We start from the raw sequence: 14,187 nt of genomic DNA, 5'->3' as shown, positions 1-14,187 counted from the left end.
GGTGTTCACCCCCTCAGTGTTGGAAAAAGGAGGGGGGGGGGGGGCCCTATGTAAGAAGGTACCTGGAATCATCTTGGATGGAAGGTATGTTTTACCCCAAGGTTCCTGGCCTCGGTGAAGTAAGAGCCGGTATTTTATGTGTCAGCAGCAGCTATTGCTAATTGACCCCATGAGATTTAGCATGGCTGTCATAGCTGATCCGGGACTGCTCTTACTGGGAGTAGTCAAAGTGCTGGGTGGGTGACTACTCCCCATATTCCAGGCCGGGTTTTGCCAGCATAGAAACCAGCCAGCACTGCCAGGTGTGGTGGACTTGCCTCCCTCCCTCTCGGGCCCCTCTAAAGGCGAACAGGCCGCCTATCATTTGGTGGTAAAGATATAGTATAAGTTTGTAATATATTCACTAAAATCCCTGCTCATTCTGGGTTTAGAGTCCAGTGGGCGGGTAGAATTAGTGTGGGCAGCTACAGGACCGCCCACTGGACTCCTAAGCTCGGAATGAGCAGGGATTTAAATGATTATATTACAAGTTATAATGATTCTTCTCCCCCCCAAGACTATGTATGAATATGCTCTGCTCCTCCTGCTCTATAACATGACATGCTGCCTACATATTGGACTGCATCCCTTCTCAGAACCTCCACCTTGTCAGACATTGGGCACATTTATTTTTGCTTTTTGTCTTATGTGATATATGGATGACTTAAAGGGTGTTAACTCCCAGCTGGGACCCTACCGGATCCTCTGTGTCTGGATTTGAGGAACAGTTTTATTTTTTTATTTTTTTTTAAAATACATACGCCTCCTTCAGATTCATGCCGCACATCGCTGTTATCAAGAAGTTGCTTAACCTTTGGATTGGCATCTACATCATTGTGATTGCGTCCTTCGTAGGCCGGAGAAATCCCCTAACGGGGCAATGCAGTAACGAGGAAGCTAAATTTCCCATGGAGCCTGACTGCAAACAGAGGAGATCATGATGACCTAGCCTGGGCAGAATACAGTACCACCGTAGGTCTGGCACCATGCCCTGGCCCTCGGGATCTGCTTAAAGGGGTTTTCCGGTGCCATGAAATTGATGACCCATACTCCGGTTAGGTCAGCAATTTCAGATTGGTGGAGGTCCCACTCTTGGCACTGTCGTCGATCTGCAGTTTGAAGGGACTGCGGTGCCAATGTGAGAACTGCGTCCTCTTCAGTGTTTACCTGCACGTTGTGTTGACGGTGCGGGGTAATTACAGCTTTCTCTCCCTTTTTCTGAGCCAAAAACAGAACTGGAGCCTACATAGACATAAGGTGGCATGAAGTGCACGGCGTCATAGCAACCAATGACGCCGTGCGCTCCTGCTCTCAGCAGGAATCCAGGCCGGGTTACCACGGACCGCTCACGTCCGTGTGCATTCGGCTTAAGGGAAAACTCTGCTCCTGTTCTGTGTTTAGAGCCGCACCTGGTTTTGGCTCCAAATCACTGATGGAAATCACTGACCGAACACTGATGTGTGAATGAGAGGAAGGTGTAATTTACACTACAATGTAGAGGGCGTGCAGGTAAACACCGAAGAGCACACGGCCCTCGCACTAGCACCTCAGCCCCTTTTATACAGCTAATCAACAGGTGTGCCGACAATTGGACCTCCGCCAATCTGAATGGTGACCTAGCCGGAGCGTGGGTAATCATGATCACGAAAACCAAAATACCCCTTTAAAGGGATTCTGTCACCAGGTTTCACCCCCTCCAGATAAAAATATGGTTTATGTTCAGGGAGCTTTAACCATTCCTAATGTGGTCTTATAAATGTAATCTGTAGGCTCATTTTGCTAAAAATACGCTATTACTAACCTGTCATTCATAAAAATAAGGTGCCCAAGGGGATGTAAATGGATCCAAGCTGCCGCCCGCACCCGCCGGCGTTCGTGCCCAGCTCCGCCTTTCCCAACCTCAGCGCCGCCTCATAATCTTCTGTGACGCCTCCCGCTCTCCCTCCCTCCCCCCTCCTCCTGCTGTGACGCCTCCTGCCTCCTCCTGCTGTAAGATCGCTCTCCCTCCCTCCCCCCTCCTCCTGTTGTAACATCACTGTGACGCCTCCCGCTCTCCCTCCCTCCCCCCTCCTTCTGCTGTAACATCGCAATGTTACAGCAGGAGGAGGGGGGAGAGCGGGAGGCGTTACAGCAGGAGGAGGGGGGAGGGAGGGAGAGCGGGAGGCGTCACAGCGATGTTACAGCAGAAGGAGAGGGAGGGAGAGCGGGAAGCGTCACAGCGATGTTACAGCAGGAGGAGGGGGGAGGCGTCACATCGATCTTACAGCAGGAGGAGGAGGGAGGGAGAGCGGGAGGCATCGCAGAAGATTGAGGCGGAGCTGGGCACTAACGGCGGCGGGTGCAGGCGGCAGCTTGGATCCATTTACATCCCCTTGGGCACCTTATTTTTATGAATGACAGGTTAGTAATAGTGTATTTTTAGCAAAATGAGCCTACAGATTACACTTATAAGACCACATTAGGAATGGTTAAAGCTCCCTGAACATAACCATATTTTTATCTGGAGGGGGTGAAACCTGGTGACAGAATCCCTTTAAGCTGGGGTTTACATGTTCAATTTTTATTTTATTTTTTTTATGCAGTTTTTAAAGCCAAAGCCAGGGATGAATGAGAAAAGGACGCCATATGTAAAGGAGAGACTGAGCCGTCTTCTGTTTTTAAATCCATGCCTGGCTTGGGCTTCAGAAATGACATAAAAAGCCTTGAACATGTAAAGCCAGATTCACATGTCTGGGCGTATTATATGTCTGTATTTCTTGGTTGTGCCATGGCCCGACCACGAGTCTGAGTTTTTACAGTGGCTTGGTCTTGGTGACGTTTCCTTGGCAATATAAGATCAGCCAGGGTTCAACTCCCGACACCCTCACCAATCTGATATTGATGACCTGTCCTCGGGACCGACCATCAAGATCAAGCCACCGCGCAACCTTTTTAAGTCCCCCCCCCCCAAACTCGCAGCATCATCTCTGCCTAGATCCCAATCGTACCGAGAGCTCAGGTCCGTTAAATGCAGTCAGGCTGTAACACGTCCGAGTTTTATGGTCGTATAATAAGTCCGGTTCATGCACAGACTTGTGACTCCGACCCAACTTGTTCCACATTTGCAAGATGTGTTGTCTGCTTCAGGCCATGGCTGATAACACTTGGTGATGGCCTCTAAAATTAAGCCCTTAATGAGCAGTGTTTTGATCCTAAATGGCCAGACACATTTTAGCAGTTTTACGCTCGGAGTAATGGCCTTGACGTTTTTTTTTTTTTTGTTGAGTGACTTGGGAATGTTTCATCCTCTTTCTAGTACTACTTTTATAAGGGGTGAATTGTACAAAAAGTACAAGTATTTGTAAATTAGTTTTTCTTTACATTTTGTAAATTCAAACTAAAATTATTAGGATGAGTTCTCTATTTTGTTTAGGTCACTTGGGGTTTTTTATTTTATTTTCAATTTTTTTTATTTGTATTCTCTTGTGTACCGTCATACTGTGTACTGTTTGTTTTTTTGTTTTTTCTCTCTCATGCATACTCTCACTATAGCTAATGGGATCCTCTGTGACAGCTTTTCTGGGTCTGCTAGGGCCCAGCAGCTCTGCCCTGGTGGGGGCTCCATCACCTTGGCCATGGTAGCGGCATTGCCTCTGTTCAGCGCACAATTCTGATTCATTGCTATAGCGAAGACAGGAGTGGAAAACAAATCGGTCTTCTCCCCAAAACTCCCAGCTTTCTGTGCTAGACGGGCACCAGACCTACTTGTGCTAGACTCTGATGGCTTTAAACCCACACCATACATTTACACTGCCGGTTTAAAGCCCTCACCTGTGCACATTTATTATATTTGTGGTCCGTAACAGGTTTCAGAGAAAAGCATTTCTAGAAATCATCTTGTGGGAAGGATTTTGGTTTTCCTGCTGGTCCTCTTCATTTAGCTCAAGTCGGGGGGGTGGAAGGATTTTTTGGAGTTTAGTAAGGATCAGGTAACCCGATATCAATATGGATCCATAGATATTGCCCTAGTATGAGTGCCGTTTGGCACCAGCCACTAATATGGGGAGGTTTTAGTAGACATGCTGCGTTGTCTTACCCGCTGTACCCTGGCTGATCCTCCCATGCTCTTCCTCTTGGCTGTGCATGTGCTGACATCTCTTCTCTTTGAGGAAGTTGTGGTGTGTAACACGCCAGATGCTGCAGCTGGAAGGGTAGATAGCAGGCTTTGTGTTCACTTCCACAGCTGTGCATGGTACGTAGATGGCTTCATGAGGCTGCAGCCAGCTCTGTGCATGTTAACTAGGCCGGACGTGCATATAGATGTTCTTCTATCTTGTGGCTTTGTAAAATAAAATCCAGTATATAATTTAATGTATCTGGGCCAACTACTGCTGAATCTGTCCAGAAGGTTAGGGTCATGCATAGTCATCTGCAAGAGGAGGTACCTAGAGACGCACACAAATGGTAATATGGATTTTTGTGTCCATGTTGGTCATGATGACCGAGCCCCTGGCGGATCATGATGTGCTTCCTCAGTAGACTTGCTCCAGAAGAAATACGAAAATACAGAGGCACTTGATACGTCCCTCAAATATTGGTCTAGTACATGAAATGAACTCCACTGTGTGTGCAGATCAGGGAAGAACAGATCCAAGGAGCCAGGAACCTAGAGATTTATAGACAAGTTAGGAGGCTGGGGATCTCCATTCTCAACATGGGTGCAAACAAGCAATTATCAGATATTTTATGGTGGATCTTATGGATTTCTCTACCTTTTTTTTTTTTAAATGTTGAAGACTGCCTTCCGGAACTTCTGCCCATCCACAAATTGACGGGGCCTTAATTGCTAATCTCTCCCAGACCCCCACAGATTAAATATTGATTGTAGGATTATACTAAGGATGGGCATCAATGTTAGGTCTCAAGACTGGCTGTGATACTGTATTGAAGGCTGAAGCCCCTTGTTGGAATTCTTTCCATGTTTGTCTAATATATGACCTCTCATTGTGACCATTCATTAATCTTTACCTTTCTGTTTCTCCCTTTTGCCATCATTAAGTGGCTAAAAGCCAAGGTAAGCAATGCTCTTCGTCATTTCATCCAATCTGATCCCCTAGTGCCAGTAACCGTGGCTGCCGAGCTATCCGTCCATTACAGCTTCCATCTTTCTTCTCATCCCCATTTCTTTGGACATTCAGTGCTGCTTGATCTGACAGTGAATGACTGCATTGACCTTGTAGTCTACCCATTCATTAGTCTAACCCTATCGTAGTGCTTCCTCATTTTGTAGATCCTTTGCTTTCTCACTTGCAATTTATGTAAGGCTTCCCAGACAAATCAATTTGGTTCTAATGTATTTATATGAATGGTTTTCCATACTGATGGTTCTTCTCTAGGTTCTGAAAATCTATAAAGGCATGACAGCTGTATTTAAAGGCTATGTAAACCATCGGAGGCAATTTTTGTTTGATGGCATTTTACTCATTTTTGGCAAAAACTTTTTTTTTTTTTTAACTGGTCTTTATTTAAAATATTGAGCCATACTGTCACAAAGAGTTAACCGTTTTTTCTAGCTTTGTGACTGGTACTTTCACGTTGGTCATCTAATAAACCTTGTCTCTAAACTACAGGTCATAAACACTTATTTAAGCCACATTCTTATCAGCAAGATAAGAACTGAGCTATAATGAGTGTTCATAATGTCAGAGAGCAGAGATAAAGAGCCCGTCAGCTCCCCAAATGATGGAAAACACAGAAAATCCAAAGGCTTCTGCTAGAGCATCTCGGCTCTGTACAGAAAAAGGGCTCCATATTTTTAATAGACCAATTGAAAAAAATCATTTTTTTAGCTCAAAATGAATACAATGCAATAATAATTTTAAAAAAATTGCCCCCAAAGCTGTACATAGCCTTTGACGGGAGTTTGTCACCTGAATGCAGTGATACCTTTCACTTACCAATCCATTGCTTAATTCTGGGGAAATGAGCAATTAAGTGCAGGCCCAGATACAATTTGATCTGTTGCGTCATTCTGGAAAAAAGTACCGGTACATTTAAATGCAAATGAGCAATTAAGTGCACAGAGTGCGGGCCCAAGACACTCTGTGCACCCTTGCCTACTCCTGCTTCCTCTGCCAGTCTCTCCCTCGCCGCCTTGATTGAAAAAAGCCAGGTTCTTGCATAGTCCATCACGCCTGACATGAAGATGGAGAGGAAGTTGCTGATAGAGGAATCTGGAGGAGCAAGGGTGCATGGAGTGTCTTCGGCCCACGCTCTGTGCACTTAATTTGGATTAAATGTACCGGTACTTTTTTTTTTTTTTCCAGAATAAAGCAACAGATCAAATTGTATCTGGTTTAATAGTGCATTTTCTGGTGGCAGATTCCCTCTAAAGACCGTGGACAGATTTGGGACTTTTTTAAAAATGTAATTGGCTGTATTATGGGATAACAATTTTTACAGTGGATTTTCATTACAAATCTTCCTCTGTTTAACTATTGCGGCCTGTATGTATTTTCGTACATTGCATGCTGCTCCGAAACCAAAGCTAAACTCTTTAGAACCCAAAAAAAAAAAAAAAAACCTTAAAGGGGTTGTGCAGGCAGCATATATTGATGACCTGTCTTCAGGATAGGTCATCGATATCAGATGAGTACCGGTACTTGTAATTACACTACTCTGCCGCTACACATGAGATGATGCATAGTGTAGTGAAGAGGAAGGAGCACTACCTCCTCTTCAAATAGCTGATCGGTGGGAGTGCCGGGTGTCGGACCCCACCGATCAGATATTGATGACCTATCCAGACTGAGCCGTCAGAGGAGCTCATTGATTTCACACTGAATGAGACTGAGCAGCCTGCAATGTAGGAGAATACATGGAGACTGCAGAAGACAAATGGAGAAAAGTTTTTAGTACAAACCAGTTTCAGATGTTCTCTCATAATCCAAAAAATAAAAAATAAAATCGCTCGGTGATTCTACCTATAAATTAATTCAGAAATGAAATGGGCTGAAAACTTTTGTTGGGGTCCCAGGATTGATATCTCCGCCAGTTCCCAAAAACCAAAGGGGTCACAGTAAAGCACTCGCTGCTTTTTGGTGTGTGATTTCCAGTGACCTGCAATTTTGATCAGACAGGCATTTTGATGAATAAAGTCCTTTTGGCAAACATAAAACATCCTAAAATGTATATTTTCGTCTACAATTCTGTTAATACAGTATGGTGTTGGGCTGGTGGAGAATGAATGCCAAAATATTAGCGTATCATTTAATTACCTGTCTAGGTTGTCCTTAAGCTATGTCTGGGAACCCTGACCTCCTAATATAATATCGATAAAAATAACCCTTCTAATGAATCTGCTAGAATCATGTTTCTGATATTTACCTTTTTTTTTTTTTTTTTTTTGTTTTGTTTTTTATCCAGCATGGAAGTAACCAGGCAGCAAGAACTGGAACTCTGACCCGGACAAATCCTCCTACACAGAAGCCACCCAGTCCACCCATGCAGGGTCGGGGTACCTTGGGGTAAGAGTGCGTAAGAAAACTTGCTTAGTGGGTTGTACACTTTGGATGATGTTTTTGTTTGAAGCGTCAATCAGCCCATCACAGGGTGTCCTGCATCGGCCGTCTCCAGCGATCAGCCCATCACAGGGTGTCCTGCATCGGCCGTCCCCAGCGATCAGCTCATCACAGGGTGTCCTGCTTTGGCCGTCCCCAGCGATCAGCTCATCACAGGGTGTCCTGCATCGGCCGTCTCCAGCGATCAGCCCATCACAGGGTGTCCTGCATCGGCCGTCTCCAGCGATCAGCCCATCACAGGGTGTCCTGCATCGGCCGTCTCCAGCGATCAGCTCATCACAGGGTGTCCTGCTTTGGCCGTCCCCAGCGATCAGCTCATCACAGGGTGTCCTGCTTTGGCCGTCCCCAGCAATCAGCCGTGAGGGAACCTGGTAGCAACTTTTTAATTACCATCAGCACCACCAGAGGGAAAATAAAGTGTTACTTGCTTGTCATTAAAAATAATAGGCCGTCAGTTTAATGCCTGGATGCGTTGCGTGCTCCAGAGAGATGCTTTTTATGTCCACTCTTTCTCAGAATTCCCTAATGGGGTGTTTGAAAATGGGTTTTCTATGGCTGGATTTGTATCACGTATTTTACTCATTTTGGGCAATTTTTTTTTTTCATTTGGTCTTTATTCAAAATATTCAGCCGTTCTATAACAAAGGGTTAACTGTCTTAGCTGTGTAAATTGTACTTCCAGTTTGTGCTGGTCATCTAATAACTAAACTATATAACTAAAAGGTTGTGAACACAGATTTTAAAGGGCCTTTTACACGGGCTGAGAATCGCACAGATTATGGCTAACAAACGTTCATAGTAACGCTAGTTAGCGATTATCGAGCAGCAGATTGTCACGAGGGAAGCGTTCCTTTCCGACAATCTGCTGGTACATCGTCCCACGTGAAGGGACCCTAAGCCACCTTCTAATAACCCTTCTCTAAATTACTAAAAGGTCCTAAACACTTATTATAGCTCAATTCTTACCTTACCGATAAGAATGTGGCTTAAATGAGTGTTTATAATATCAGAGATGAGGAGCCGTCAGCTGAGCTGCCTGACGGGAAACTGCGAAAACACAGATCAGCTACTAGAGAATCCCAAGGCTGTACAGAGAAATTGGTTCAAAATTTTTCATAAAAAACTATTGAAAAAATTATTTTTAACGTAAAATGGGTTACGCTTACACACTATCGGAAAAAGCTCCGACCTATGTTCACTCCCACGGTGACGTTATGAAGTTCTGTATTTATACCAGTGTGTGTGTGTGTATATATATATATATATATATATATATATATATATATATATATATAATATATATTAGGGCTGCAGCTAACGATTATTTGAATAATCGATTAGTTGCCGATTAATTTCTACGATTAATCGGGAAAAACGACAAAATTACAAAACAGAGAGGTTTATATGATCTTACTTGAAAAATGATGTTCAAAGGCCATATTAAAACAAATTGTGGACGACACTATTATGGGGGATCTGTGGACGACACTATTATGGGGGATCTGTGGACGGCGCAGTTATGGAGAGGGGGATATGTGCACTGTTATGGGCATAACAGTGCACAGATCCCTTTCCTCATAACAGTGCACAGATCCCCCTTCCCATAGCAGTGCCATACACAGCCCCCCCCCCTCCTCCCCATAGCAGTGCTATACACAGACCCCCCTCCCCATAGCAGTGCCATAGACAGATCCTCCCCCTCCCCATAGCAGTGCTATACACAGACCCCCCTCCCCATAGCAGTGCCATAGACAGATCCTCCCCCCTCCCCATAGCAGTGCCATACACAGACCCCCCCCCCTCCTCCCCATAGCAGTGCTATACACAGACCCCCCTCCCCATAGCAGTGCCATAGACAGATCCTCCCCCTCCCCATAGCAGTGCTATACACAGACCCCCCTCCCCATAGCAGTGCCATAGACAGATCCTCCCCCCTCCCCATAGCAGTGCCATACACAGACCCCCCCCCCTCCTCCCCATAGCAGTGCTATACACAGACCCCCCTCCCCATAGCAGTGCCATAGACAGATCCTCCCCCCTCCCCATAACAGCCCCGGCCCCGATGCTTATAAGTCTGACTAATCACTGCATCTTTATTTTACCTTTTTACAATGACGCTCCTGTAACTGCCAGGCAGAGCGGACGGCGGCGTAACGTCACTCACTCACGTGACGCACCTGCTCCGCCCACTTCATGAATGAAGGAGGCGGAGCAGGCGTGTCACGTGAGTGAGTGACGTTACGCCGCCGTCCGCTCTGCCTGGCAGTTACAGGAGCGTCATTGTAAAAAGGTAAAATAAAGATGCAGCGACCGCCCGCATAGCAACGAATCGGCGATTATTCGATAACTGGATTCGTCGACAACGAATCCAGTTATCGAATATAATCGATTACATCGATTAATCGTTGCAGCCCTAATATATATAATTATAATATATATAGCTCAATGCCTTTGCTTTCTGGCCTATACGTTGCAATGGCTGTTGACCGCCACAGATTATGGAGCTACCTTTACAATTATTTTCTTTATGCAGGCGGAATACCCCATACAAAACCCTGGAACCCGTCAAACCTCCTACGGTTCCTAATGATTACATGACCAGTCCGGCTCGGCTCGGAAGTCAGCACAGTCCAGGCAGGACCGCATCTCTGAATCAGAGACCAAGAACACATAGGTACGTGTAGAAGTCGGCTATGGGCACTTTCAGGAGTGGTTTGTGAGCCGTGCCGTGCTTGCACGTCACCACCGAGGCCATTGATCGGCAGCAACGGTCTCGTGACCAAGAATGGGCTTCCATTACTTCTGGTTTGGCGGGAACCACTAGGAGTAACGTCACTGGAACAGAGTGCATTTGGAAAGTTGAGGTTTTTTTTGAATACACTGCTGCCCGGAAATACGTTTCTTAACAAGGCTTGACAACCTCTTTAACGTTGCGTTGTCCATTTTTAGTGTGGAAATCATCTGTATGAAAATCAGATCGTGCTTTAGAGTTTCTAATCCGCATAAAGCCTCATTCACACGGCAGTGTTTTAGCATAGTCCGTGGATTCGTGTTTTCCCGCACGGATCCATGCTCTATTTTGTCCGTGTTCACGGTTCCATCATGCCCATTAGTTTACGGGTCTGTGAAAACCACAGATGCCCTCCGTGTTGCATCCGTGTTTTACGGATCATTGTGAAAAAAAAATTCAGCTGTTCAGTGTTGATGCAACACGGACAGCAAAAAACGGACACGCGGACCTAACACTGTTCCTTCATGGACAGCTTTACGGATGCATCACTGACCACCTTCTCACGGCTTGGGGCACGGACATGTGAATGAGGCCTTCTGACTGTATCCATTTGAGGTCCCCAAATCGTGGATTCGCAAAACACAGATCCCAGCCATGTGCATGCTGCCCTGCTCACATCTTTTGCGGCCCCATTAAAATGAAGAATGGGTCTGCAACTAATCCACAAAAAATGCAAATGGGTTGCGGACCGAATATTTGGTCGTGTTCAAGGGGGCTTGCACTCATTCTTATGCAGAGAAAAAGTAGCGGACTTTCACTGTGGATTTCACCCTCTGCAATACATAGGGGAAAATCTCTGACGTGCAGATTTTGCTGTAGTTTTGTCCACTGTGTCTGGACTTCTGGGTTGAAGGCCTAAGGGTATGAATGTACATGGGAGGTTTGGTATGCTGGGTCACCTTACTTATGAGCTGCACTTCCCCTGGCTCCAAGGTCTGCTCTTGTAAATGTAGAGATATTAGTGAATACCCCTATATCTGAATTTATTTGTGTCGCCTCAACAGTGGAAGCAGTGGAGGAAGCGGTAGTCGAGAAAACAGCGGCAGCAGCAGCATTGGCATTCCTATAGCTGTGCCAACACCTTCACCTCCAACTATCGGGCAAGGTAAGACTTGTTTTTCTACCTCAGTTGACCTTATCGGAATATTCACATTGCTTCATCTCTATGATGTTCAGAAGTTAGAATACACTGTGCAGGCTTCAAGGAAAATCTTCCCATCTTCCATACATCAGTAGATAGATCTTAATCAGCAGCTCACAAAATACCTGTCTCAGATCTGTGATCCAACGCTTTGATTGCGCACCTACTAGACTTAGAGGGTACCTATCATTTTAACAGTCTTCTGACATGTGTGAACTTTTCAAAAGTTTGGATTTGGTTCCTGAGACATCCCACAGATGACTAAATTGAGGGTGCAGATCTGCTTAGTTAGGCAATGCTCCCCTTTGTATATGACCGTGAGCAGTGTACGGCGTTGGTCCATAGATTTTCTGTAAGCCCGTACACCACTTGCTCCATTCTCCGAGGACAGATGAAACTAAGGTCTGTCTCAGACGAGGATGTTCACTGAGAGAGACACTCTCCATGAATCTGAGATATTTCCTCTAGACTGAACGATGCTCTTAATTTATAATGCTGTATGTACCTGCTCAATATCGGCTGTAATGACTTGTACTGACGGTTTTGTCAGTACAGTTCATTACAGCGGAGTTCAGGCAGAGACACTCGTCATTATAATGACATGAGGCCATGTTACAGAAGCATGGTTCACCACGGGAAATACCTCTGACTCGTGCTTCCCGCAATGGACACTACTCTGAATCTGGTCTAAGGGGCACAGCACTCGGCTAAATGCTTCTACCCCTTCGTTTTAGTGTTTGGTGAGAGCCTCATTACCCAGACTAACCTGTAGCCAAACCTATGGCATGTTAAAATGCTAGGTACCCTTTAACATGCTAGAGAAGTGTGTACGGCATTCATGGGTTGTAATACAAGTTGCTTACATAGCACTAGTTACATGGTCATATGGGAATCTTGTGAAGCCTTTTTGCCACTAGGATGTGGGCACTGTTGGTTTACAGCTCAATGACTGCTAACATAACGAAGGTGGAATAATTTTATAAGAGCGTTAGAGAGACCACTCATGGTCCAGTCTACTGATCTGGCTACCGTTGTCCTGTGTAGAAGGAGACTACAAGGGATTCTGAAAATTTGATGCCATGACTTAATGCGAAACTTCAGTGTAATGACCACAAAGGGTCATCCTAGAAATGCAGAGGATGTGGTCTACTGCTCCTGCAGCTTTTGTAAGACAAATGAACCCTCAGTCGCAAAATAGTCATCATCTCCGATTGGAATTACCCCAAAAAGGTCTATGTAATATCTTGCATCTGATTTGTACACGCATTTCGCAATGCCCAGACATAGAAGATGCTTCTTTCAATTTGACCATAGACTTTGCAGATTTTTATGAGTTTAGAAGGGGATTTGATAGACTCGCACTTTAGACTGTTACAATCTTCAGGAAGTGATAGGTACGGTCCCTCTCTGAGTGCCAGGGGAGATGTATGCAAAGCCTGATGTATTCTGCCCTCTCTAGGCCTTAGAGGCGTGATTACATTTCCCACCCCGTAATGATGATGAGATGACTCTGCTGACTGTGCCTCAGTCTACACAGCAAAGCTGATAAGTGAGTTACAAAAAAAGGGCAGGTCAGCCTATTGAAACCACAACACAAAGACCAATATAACACCTGATTGAAATAATCTCATACATTCTCTTTACGATCCATGCCTCCCTGAAGCCTTTAATGTAAATTCTTCCGATATAGTGACTGTTGAAACAGCACAAATCCTCCTCTAGTGTTGCTTGAGATTGTACGGTCTATGTCCCGACCTTACAGCGTTATGAAGGTGTTCACTAAGTGCTATGTATTGTCAGATTAACTGCATATCATGTGTTGAGACTACAAAGCGTCAACTGTACAACCTTTGTCTGTTCTGACAATGCACGTTATTTCACTACCCAAACTCCCCCAGGTGTCTCTGGTGGTCCCACACCTTCACCACCACCTCCTCCACCGCCACCACCTCCACCCCCTCCACCAGGTGAGACTTCTACAACATGGAGTATGGGTGCCTCTCTACATGAATCCATGGTGGTTTCCAGGTGCACCAATGATTGTAGATTCATTTCCTGGTGTTAATGATCCATAGGTGACTCACACGACTTATCACGTCTCTAATCCATGTTATGTCGTTTGGTGTAAAAGCCTCTGAAGTGAAGTAAACTTAGTGTTTGGCTGAATAGCGCAACCATCCGTGTTCCCGTATATGTGCGTAAAACAGGCGCCTCCTACTTGTGACATCATTCGTTCTGATGATGCGTTATATTGCATGTCTCTGTATAAGGGCTGCCTCGTGTTTCGTTTTTTCATGCTACCTTTTATCTACAGAGTATAGAGGAATACAGGAGGGTTATATCCGCTGAAGGTGGAGGCGAAATAGAAGAGCTACATATGTTAGTACTCTGCAGAGCAAGTCAGAGGTGTCCGAATCCAAGACTTTACTACTGATCGGTGGAGACTTCGCCACCCGGGGACCCCCGCCGATCAGCTGTCTGAGAAGACACCGGCGCTCCTGTGAGCACCGCAGCCTTCTCTCAGCTCACCAAGCACAGCGCCGTACATTGTATAGCGGCTGCGCTTGGTATCAAGCTCATCCCCATTCACTTCTGTGGGCCTGAGCTGTGCCTAGGTCATGTGACCGATGAACGGGATGTCACCCGCCGAGGAAAAG

At 45.5% G+C, this 14,187-nt stretch overlaps 1 protein-coding gene across 7 annotated transcripts in view; it reads left to right on the top strand.

Annotated features, from left to right (window-relative positions):
• ABI1 (abl interactor 1) overlaps positions 1-14,187 on the top strand; it is a 68,102-nt gene that overhangs the window by 36,196 nt on the left and 17,719 nt on the right. For 2 of the 7 annotated variants that reach the window (XM_044293718.1, XM_044293714.1), the window contains exons 4-8: positions 5,078-5,092; positions 7,444-7,544; positions 10,132-10,272; positions 11,394-11,494; positions 13,429-13,497. In XM_044293718.1, coding sequence (XP_044149653.1) covers positions 5,078-5,092; positions 7,444-7,544; positions 10,132-10,272; positions 11,394-11,494; positions 13,429-13,497 — 427 coding nt within the window. The remainder of the gene's footprint in view (positions 1-5,077; positions 5,093-7,443; positions 7,545-10,131; positions 10,273-11,393; positions 11,495-13,428; positions 13,498-14,187) is intronic. The other 5 variants (XM_044293719.1, XM_044293716.1, XM_044293720.1 and 2 more) reach the window with 3 other exon arrangements.

Source organism: Bufo gargarizans, chromosome 5, assembly GCF_014858855.1.
Source record: "Bufo gargarizans isolate SCDJY-AF-19 chromosome 5, ASM1485885v1, whole genome shotgun sequence".
Classification (NCBI taxonomy): Eukaryota; Metazoa; Chordata; class Amphibia; order Anura; family Bufonidae; genus Bufo; species Bufo gargarizans.
The sequence above is the reverse complement of the archived record's forward strand: the minus strand, read 5'-3'. Positions and strand labels throughout refer to the sequence as shown.